Genomic DNA, 9,188 nt, shown 5'->3' with positions numbered 1-9,188 from the left:
ACAACCGGATATATATATATATATATATATATATATATATATATATATATATATATATATATATATATATATATATATATATATATATATATATATATATATATATATATATATATATATATATTCGGCATACATTAAATGCTAGTTTGGAACAGTAGTTTCTTACTAGTAGATACATTTGGTGATGGAATTTTGTTTTTCTCATAATAGTGCAAACAAGAGGATGCCACCAAATGATTAGGTCAGAATTATGTTTAATTTAGTGGTTAGGTGAAATGATGACGATGATAAGATCAATCATAAATATATACTTCTACAATGGCATCCCTTTGGTACACTTTCCTCGATTGGATAGTATCAGATGATGTCATAATAAATATTTAATGGAATCGAGTGGAATTATATGATGCAAATTGATGTATACAGCTCTAGCCTCTAGACATATATATAATCTACTGCTTATAAGTTTAAATAATCATAAATCAATAAAAAAATGGAGAACTGGAGTTATACCCATAGTTTATGTCTATTGGTTTCCTTGTCAAGCATGTATACATCAGGGGTAATGTTGTAAAAGTGTAAAACACAAAAACGTTGTGCAAGACGTCCAAATACTCTACTTACCCTCATAAGATTATGATGGGAAACCTCTGAAGAGTTTAGATATGTCATCACTGTCATGTTTTTCACGATATGTTCCTGTAGGCTATAACTACTAGTCGCCATAAGAAGATAGTTAGATATGCTATGAGTCGAGATTAGTTCATTGTACCTTGATGCAAAAAAAAAGCTAAGGAATGTGTTTTAGACCAGAGGGAGTGGGTGCGGTCTTGGTCGCACTCCATCCGCCCCATTATCAAGCACACCGCCCTTGGGTGCGTTCCAGGTGCGGTCTAGGCCGCACTACAGCCTTCCAGAGGAGCGCTTCCTTGCTTCATTTCTATTGGTCTTGTGGCTTACCGTTTTTAAACGGTCATTTTTCAAAAGAAATATATATATATATATATATATATATATATATATATATATATATATATATATATATATATATATATATATATATATATAGGGTTAGGTTCATGTGAGAACACTACTTTATGTTACTATTCTGCTATGAATTTTGTATATACAACGTTATGACATTATTCATCAACAAATATATGAACAATCACACATTAATTAATATTTACATTAAAATTTAGTATGTACAACTTTATGACATTATGCATCATCGAATATATGAAGAGTCACATATTTAACATTCACATTAGAATATACTAAATTACTATATATATATATATATATATATATATATATATATATATATATATATATATATATATATATATAAATTTTATAGTAGAATGACAATATAAAATTGAATATATTCATATTGTAATTACTACAATACTATACATATTAAATTCAAACAAGAATAATAGCATACAAATGGTGTTCTCACGTTCTCACAATAAATATTGTTCTCAAATGAACTTAATTCTATATATATATATATATATATATATATATATATATATATATATATATATATATATATATATATATATATACCAATACTATAAATACTTTATCAACTTAACCAAAAAAACTCATCAACATTTTATGTCTTTTACCATCTTCTCTCTTTTCAAACCCACAAAAAATGTCATCCTCCAAAATTCCAACCAACGAAAAAACACCCATTACAAAACCCACAACTCCAAGACCTTCACTCGATCAACCGGTTTATTCGCCTCCTTTCTACCACTACGGGGGTATGCTTCCCTATTTTCCACAACATATCCAACAACCACGTCATACGCAACCATTTCAACAAACACAACCACAAATTGACCAAGATTTTGATCCTTTTGATTTTGGTTCACAACCAGAGCTTGTTCCACAAACACAATCACAACCACAAACACCCATTTCCGAATCTGAACCAGAGTTCCACAAACTCAACTCTCTCAACCAGAAAATAAAAGAAAAGAGAAGATGGAAGCTAAAGCGTGGTCACCTCATGAAGAGTTAGCATTAGCACAATCATGGATTGACGTTTCAGAGAACGCGGAGAAGGGAGGGAACAAAAAACATGATCGTTTTTGGATGCGCGTTAGAGCTCAATTCCACAAAGGAATGAACCTGGAACCAATGGGGAAAGATGAACAAAGACGTGATGTTGTTTAACGATTTATATAACAACATGAAACGATAATAGAAAAGCGGAGAAAGTGACGAAGTGGTTTTGGAGAAAGCTTTTAACATTTATCAAAAAGAGCAAAATACGACTTTCAAGTTTTTTGAAGTTTGGAATCTACTCAAAACTAAAAATAAGCGACGAGCACATCGATAGCGAATCAAAATGGTCAAGAACTTCCGAATCCGAACACACTTAATCGGATGCTCGTGTTGGTTTCGACCTCAACGAAGATGAGCTCGTTCAAGTGTCACCACCCTCCCGACCAATGGGAAGGGACAAAACAAAAAACAAAGGCAAGGGCAAAACGTCGGAATTGGATGACTTGAAAGAAATGGGCGAGAATGTGCAAGGCATAAAAGATAGAATAGATAAATTTTTGCAACTTGCTTCGGATAGAGAGAGTCGGAAACAAAGGGACAGCGACCTAAGAGTGCTATCGATGGACACGTCGAATTTGACCGGGGATGCGCTTCAAAGACGTGAAAGAACGTTACGCTATTCGTGGTTAATTTGTAGTTGTTTTCCAAAATTTTAATTATTTGATGTGTGTTTTTTTTTTTGTTTTGTTTTTTTAAGTTGTACGTTTAATGTAACGACCCAATTTTCACGACCAAAAATTTTGTTTTAAAAACATTACTTTAGAAACTATTAATAACTAAAACATCGTTTGATCAACCATAACATAAAGTGAACCATGTCTGAAACCCAAAACATACAACTAATCAAATATCAGAGTATTAATCCCAGAGAATCTCATAAATGCGGAAACCAGAGAGTGTGTGCGTGACATGCTGCTACCGCGCCGGCTCCTTTCCTCTAGCTGAGGAGGTACCTGAAACCAAAACTGAAAACCGTAACCACAAAACTTAGTGAGTTCCCCCATAATACTCCATACCATACAAACATATAACAACCAATGTTCAGCTAGGAGTTACGGGCCTTGCCCACACTCGGGAAGATACGGGCCCTGCCCACACTTCGCTAGCCGAGAGATACGGGCCTCGCCCACACTTGAGAAGATACGGGCCCTACCCACACTTCGCTATCTGGGAGATACGGGCCTAGCCCACACTCCAACCTCGGAGAGATACGGGCCCTGCCCACACTCAACCGCTAACCCATAACATACAAGTATCACGCAGACAACAAGTATAAGCAACTCTATCATATTAACACATATATCATACTTGACTAAACCTAGAGATACGGGCTCGACCCACACTCTAGTACTAGCATCTCGTCTACACGGGTCGGCCTTGGTGCCTTAGACCCGTTCCTACTGGAAAGGAAACTCACCTCGAAATAGGCTGCTGGTCTGTATGAGAATTGGCTGTCTACTGCTGCTGCTGCTAACGTCCCTCGACTGTAATTCCCACAAAAACGATCAGTCAAACACGCTAGATGTTCTTAGGGTAAAATGACCCTTTTACCCCTCACCAAGTCAAAGACCAGGTCAAAGTCAACTTCCAGTTGGCTGGACTCGCCGAGTCCAGAGAGCAACTCGCCGAGTCCATCTCTCACTGATCCGGTCCCTCTCACCAGGTCCCTCTTTCACTCACTGAGTCACCCCTGACTCGCTATCCGGGACTTTGGGGCCGACTCGAGTACCAACTCGCCGAGTTCCTCGAGCAGGTGCTCTGTTTGCTTCCAATCCACACCAAAACACCCCATTCGAGGGTTTGGGGGTTTCGGGACTACGATATACGGTTAATTTCGTGCACAGGTACGAAGGGTTGAGCCTTCGACGCCTAAACCCCTCGTTTTCTGTGGATGTTCATATTACTCGCCGAGTTCGAAGAACTACTCGGCGAGTTCCAGGCAATCTTCATAGGACTCGCCGAGTCCTTCGACCCACTTCCTGAGTAGGCCAGATCTAGGACATGCAACACTTCCAGACCACTGATCCATGGTCCTAGGGTTCATTTACCACGTAAAGTTGTAAACTTTACGTGCATGCATGGCCCTATGAGCTCAAACATGCACTTCCAAGCTATACAAAAGGTCCTATGCTCATTGGGGACTTCCACTACCTCAACCACAGAGACTTTATGCTACCATGAAGTCCAAAAGGTCCACATTCGAAGTTCTTGCAGAACATTAGCCATAAACACATAGAGATTTAGGTTTTTAGGGCTTAAAACCTCTTTTCTTAGGGACAAAAGTGGACTAACGAGCTAAAGATCAAGTTAGGGTCTTTTCTACCTGAATAGAGGCCTTTCACAGAGTAGATTCTGGATCTCCTTCCCTTCTTGCACTCTTCAATCTTCTCCTTCTTCTCTTAAGCCCCAAATCACCTTCAAAATGTTAACAATCACCCACAAGGACACAAAGGAGGCTAGGGTTTCGTTCTACAGGTCTCTGGGAGTGCTAAGGGAAGTGGAGGCTGGGTTAGGTCGATTAAATAGGGTGCAAATACCCGGGTTAGGGTTTAAGTCCAAACAGGGTCTACTCGCCGAGTCCATCGGACCTACTCGCCGAGTAGACCGAGTAAATCTCGTGTCTAGTCCCGCTTCTACTCGGCGATTCTGTCCCTCAACTCGCCGAGTCCAAGGCTAATTATGCAAAATAAAGAGATTTAATAACCACGAATACATACCAGGAATCAGGTGCTACATTTAAGCTTTCTAGTTTTTTATTTTCTAATTTCCTAGATTTTCTTCTAAGTAATGTAATGGTTTTTATTTTTAATTAATGAAATATTTTGTTTTTATTTAAAACTAAAAATTTATTTATTTAAATATAAAAATAATTTAAAAGAGTGTGACACCACTCCTTGGGTGTGGTATGAGACCACACTTTTGTAGTAATTGGTGAGGTGACTCCTACGTGTCACTGCGGTTTCATAATGGAGCGCGACACAACTCCCTCCAGCCTTATTGGCAACTCAAAAACCGTAGGTCAGCGACCCTTGAGACACCTAAGAATATATGATTTTGTTTTTGCTGTTATCAATGAGCGACTAAAAGAAAATAAAGCAGACTATGGTTATTGATCCAAACAAGTAATTGATGGAAATATTTACTAAAAAGATGACACATATAAAAACTGGACTTTTATTTCTTCTAGATCATTTCTCATCACTTGAAAAACAACAAAAAAAGACAATATATAGACTTCATTTGTAACCTCCATAGTTACTCCATAAATCTAGACTCTTCGTTAGCTACCGTTATTTATCTTTATTGCCACTATTTTATTCTAGAGGTTACAAAAAACAAGAGTAAAAACTTAATAAAAGATAATAAAAACTCCATAAACTCAATCAAGTTAATTTATTTTTTCCAACAATGTCTACTGTAAATTAAACTTGCTTTTAACTATGAGTCTTTCAACATGTCCTTTAAAAACATGAGCACCAAGTGGCTTTGTGAAAATATCCGTTGTTTGATCTTCTGACTTGCAATACTCAACGTGAATATCTCCTTCGTTTACAAGTTCTCTCAAGAAATGATATCGCATGCTTATATGTTTTGTCCTTCCATGAAGAGTGGGATCTTTTGTGACAAAAAATGTTGAACTATTGTCATAAAACAAAGTTGTTGGCTTACTTTGTTTTTGATGAATAGTCTCCAATATTCCATGTAACCAAACCAATTGACATCATGCATAAGCTGCAACAATATATTCAACCTCGGTTATAGAGAGCACCACAACTTGTTGTTTCTTTGAGCTCCATGATATTGCACCACTTCCAAGATGAAAAATGATGTGGGCCTCGACGTGGAGGAGCGAGCCCTAACCTTCTTGGACCGTTTTGATGAGTTGTGTGTCTAAATCATTGGGCTTATTATCTATTTTTTTCCTAGTTTTGGTTTTGCTTTGTGTTTGACTTTTGGGCTTTACTTCCTGTTTAAAACCTCGTTGCTTTGACAGTAAGTCTTCAGTTTTCTAGAATGAAAGAATATTTTGTTTCCATCTGTTCCAATACTTAATTCTTTGTAAGATTGTGTATTGATGCCTTGATCCGGTATTCACGTAACTGTGAATCAATGGGTTTGGAAGAGTTACAATTGGTATTTGTGTGTACAAATCAACACATGTGATTGTTTTATCTAATCTTAGGTTTTCGCTGCATCAGTTGGTATCAGAGTGAAGCGATTCTGAATCATTCCTCCACGACAAAATCGACAGCACAAGGCACGTATGGAAGAGATCTTCGAGCGAGATGACAACAACCAGTTTGAGGAGCATGTTAGAAGAATTATTGATGAGCGTATGGATCATGTTGTTGATCAATTAATGGAGAGGATGACCGCCCTCTTGGACGAGAGGGAACCAGGGCGACATTCGAGGGGTTCCGTCCTTAATTCAACAGAAGATGAGGGTGAGGAATTTGATGCTAGACCACCGCACAGGCGTACACCATGGCATAATGATAGAAGAGATGACAGGCGATGGGAATATGAACTTAAAATAGACATTACAGAGTTTCATGGAAACCTTTAGGCGGAAGACTTCCTCGATTGTCTTGCAACAACTGATGAAATTCTGGAATTCCGAGGTGTTCCCGACGAGAGGCGGGTTTCAATGATCGCCACTAGATTACAGGGTCGTGCAACAGCATGGTGGCAACAACTAAAGCTCACACGACATCGCATGGGAAAAGAAAAGATTAACACATCGGAGAAGATGAAGAAACACCTCTGTGAAATGTTCCTACCGTATAATTACCAAAAAATTATATACCAACGACTACAAAACCTAAAACAAGGACTGCGCACAGTGGATGAGTACACTACCAATTTTTACCAGTTGTTAGTAAGAAACGAGATTCAAGAAACCGAAGACCAGTTGGCGGCAAGGTATGTTGGCGGGCTGAAACTCCAAATACAAGAGGTAGTGAACATGCTTGATCATGTGTCTATTTCAGCACCCCATCAGAGAGCACTCATGGTTGAAAGACAATTCCGGCGGAGCACAACGAATCAATTTACGAACCCGTTCAACAAAGTGGGACCGACACCAACAAGAGCCAACACTTCACGTACAAATCCAACCCTAGAGAAAAGACCAACCATTCCTACCTACTCAAGGGAAACAACTACCAATAATCTAAAATGTTTTTCGTGTGGCGACCACGGTCACCGGCAAGCTGATTGTAAAAAGAACGGGAAGAGAGTCATGTTTGCAGATGAAGACGGAATGGAAGCAGGGGATCAGAACCCTCCCGTATACGATGAGACTGATTACAAGGAAGAAATAGTTGAAGGTGATGAAGGGTTCGCCCTAGTTGTGCGAAGATCGTGTCTGACCCCTGTGGCGTCTGAAGATGATTGGTTGAGGAGTAACATATTCCAATCGACATGCACCATCCTAGGCAAGGTGTGTCGCTTTGTTATCGATTCTGGTAGTTGTGAGAATATTGTGTCTGAAGAAGCAATTCAAAAGTTAAACATCCGTACGGAACGACACCCGAAACCTTACAAACTAGCATGGCTCAAATGTGGTGGCGAGGTAACAATTTCAAAACGCGCATTGGTTCCTTTTTCTATTGGTGCTAAATATCGTGATGAGGTCTAGTGTGATGTTGTCAACATGGATGCATGTCATCTATTGCTTGGTCGACCATGGCAGTATGACAGGAAAGTAAACCATGATGGTCGAGCTAATTCATATAGTTTCATGTTTGAAGGAGTCAAGATTACTCTCGTTCCATCCAGACCAACTACAAAGGTTACAACAAACACCACCACTCCAAACCTACTGTCTATGACACAATTCAATGAAGAGATAAAAGAAACAGGTGTTGTTTATGTCCTGTTTGGAAAAGAAGTTCACCAGCCATGTTTAACATCCGATTCTGTTCAGTCTCTATTGAGTGAATTTCAGGACGTGTTCCCTGAAGAGCTTCCTGATGAGCTTCCCCTACTTCGTGACATCCAACATCATGTAGACCTCGAACCAGGGGCAGATCTTCCCCACCGACCACATTATCGCATGAGTCCTCATGAACATGAAGAACTTAGGTGTCAAGTAGAGGAGTTGCTCTCTAAAGGACACATACGGGAAAGCATGAGTCCTGTTGCGGTACCGGCATTGTTAACTCCAAAAAAAAGATGGTTCATGGCGCATGTGTGTAGATAGCCGTGCAATCAATAAAATCACCGTACGATATCGCTTCCCTATTCCTCGCCTCGATGACTTGCTGGACCAGATTAATGGTGCTAAAATATTTTCACGATTGGACTTGAAAAGCGGGTATTATCAAATCCGTATGCGGCCAGGGGACGAGTGGAAATCAACATTCAAAACACGCGAGGGGTTGTATGAATGGCTAGTAATGCCATTTGGTTTATCAAACGCGCCAAGCACTTTTATGCTTGTCATGAACCAACTTTTGCGACCATTTATTGGGAGGTTTGTTATTGTTTACTTTGACGACATCCTGATTTATAGTGGTGATCCAGAAACACACCTCCAACACGTAAAGGAAGTATTGAGCGTATTAAGACGCGAGCGATTCTATGCGGCGATAAAGAAATGCGTGTTCATGACAACTAAGGTACTATTTTTGGGGTATGTTATCACAGGTGATGGATTACAGGTAGACGACACCAAGGTTGAGGCAATCCGACTATGGCCAAGTCCGAAATCGATAACTGAAGTACATAGTTTCCATGGTCTCACATCCTTCTACAGGAGGTTCATACCGCACTTCAGCGGGATCATGGCCCCCATTACCGATTGTATGAAACATACTACATTTATTTGGTCCAACGAAGCAGAGAAGGCGTTCACAACAATCAAAGAAAAACTCACCACTGCACCAATATTAGTACTACTGGACTTCTCGCAACCTTTTGAACTACATACTGACGCGTCAAAAACATGGATTGGAGCCGTTCTTAGTCAAAATGGGAAGCCCGTGGCATTTTATAGTGAAAAGATATATGGTCCTCGTCTCAACTATAGCACATATAATGTTGAATTTTATGCAGTAGTTCAGACAATAAAATATTGGCGACACTACCTATTTCATCGCGAG

General features: G+C 39.2%; 1 protein-coding gene across 1 annotated transcript; it reads left to right on the top strand.

Annotated features, from left to right (window-relative positions):
* The first annotated feature begins 7,738 nt into the window (after window positions 1–7,738).
* LOC111910088 (uncharacterized) lies at window positions 7,739–8,287 on the top strand. Its single transcript, XM_023905880.1, has one exon. It carries the CDS (start codon window positions 7,739–7,741, stop codon window positions 8,285–8,287), a length of 549 nt encoding a protein of 182 aa, XP_023761648.1.
* Window positions 8,288–9,188: the final 901 nt, after the last annotated feature.

Source organism: Lactuca sativa, chromosome 5 (assembly GCF_002870075.4).
Source record: "Lactuca sativa cultivar Salinas chromosome 5, Lsat_Salinas_v11, whole genome shotgun sequence".
Taxonomy (NCBI): Eukaryota; Viridiplantae; Streptophyta; class Magnoliopsida; order Asterales; family Asteraceae; genus Lactuca; species Lactuca sativa.
This window is presented reverse-complemented; position numbering and strand designations above follow the sequence as displayed.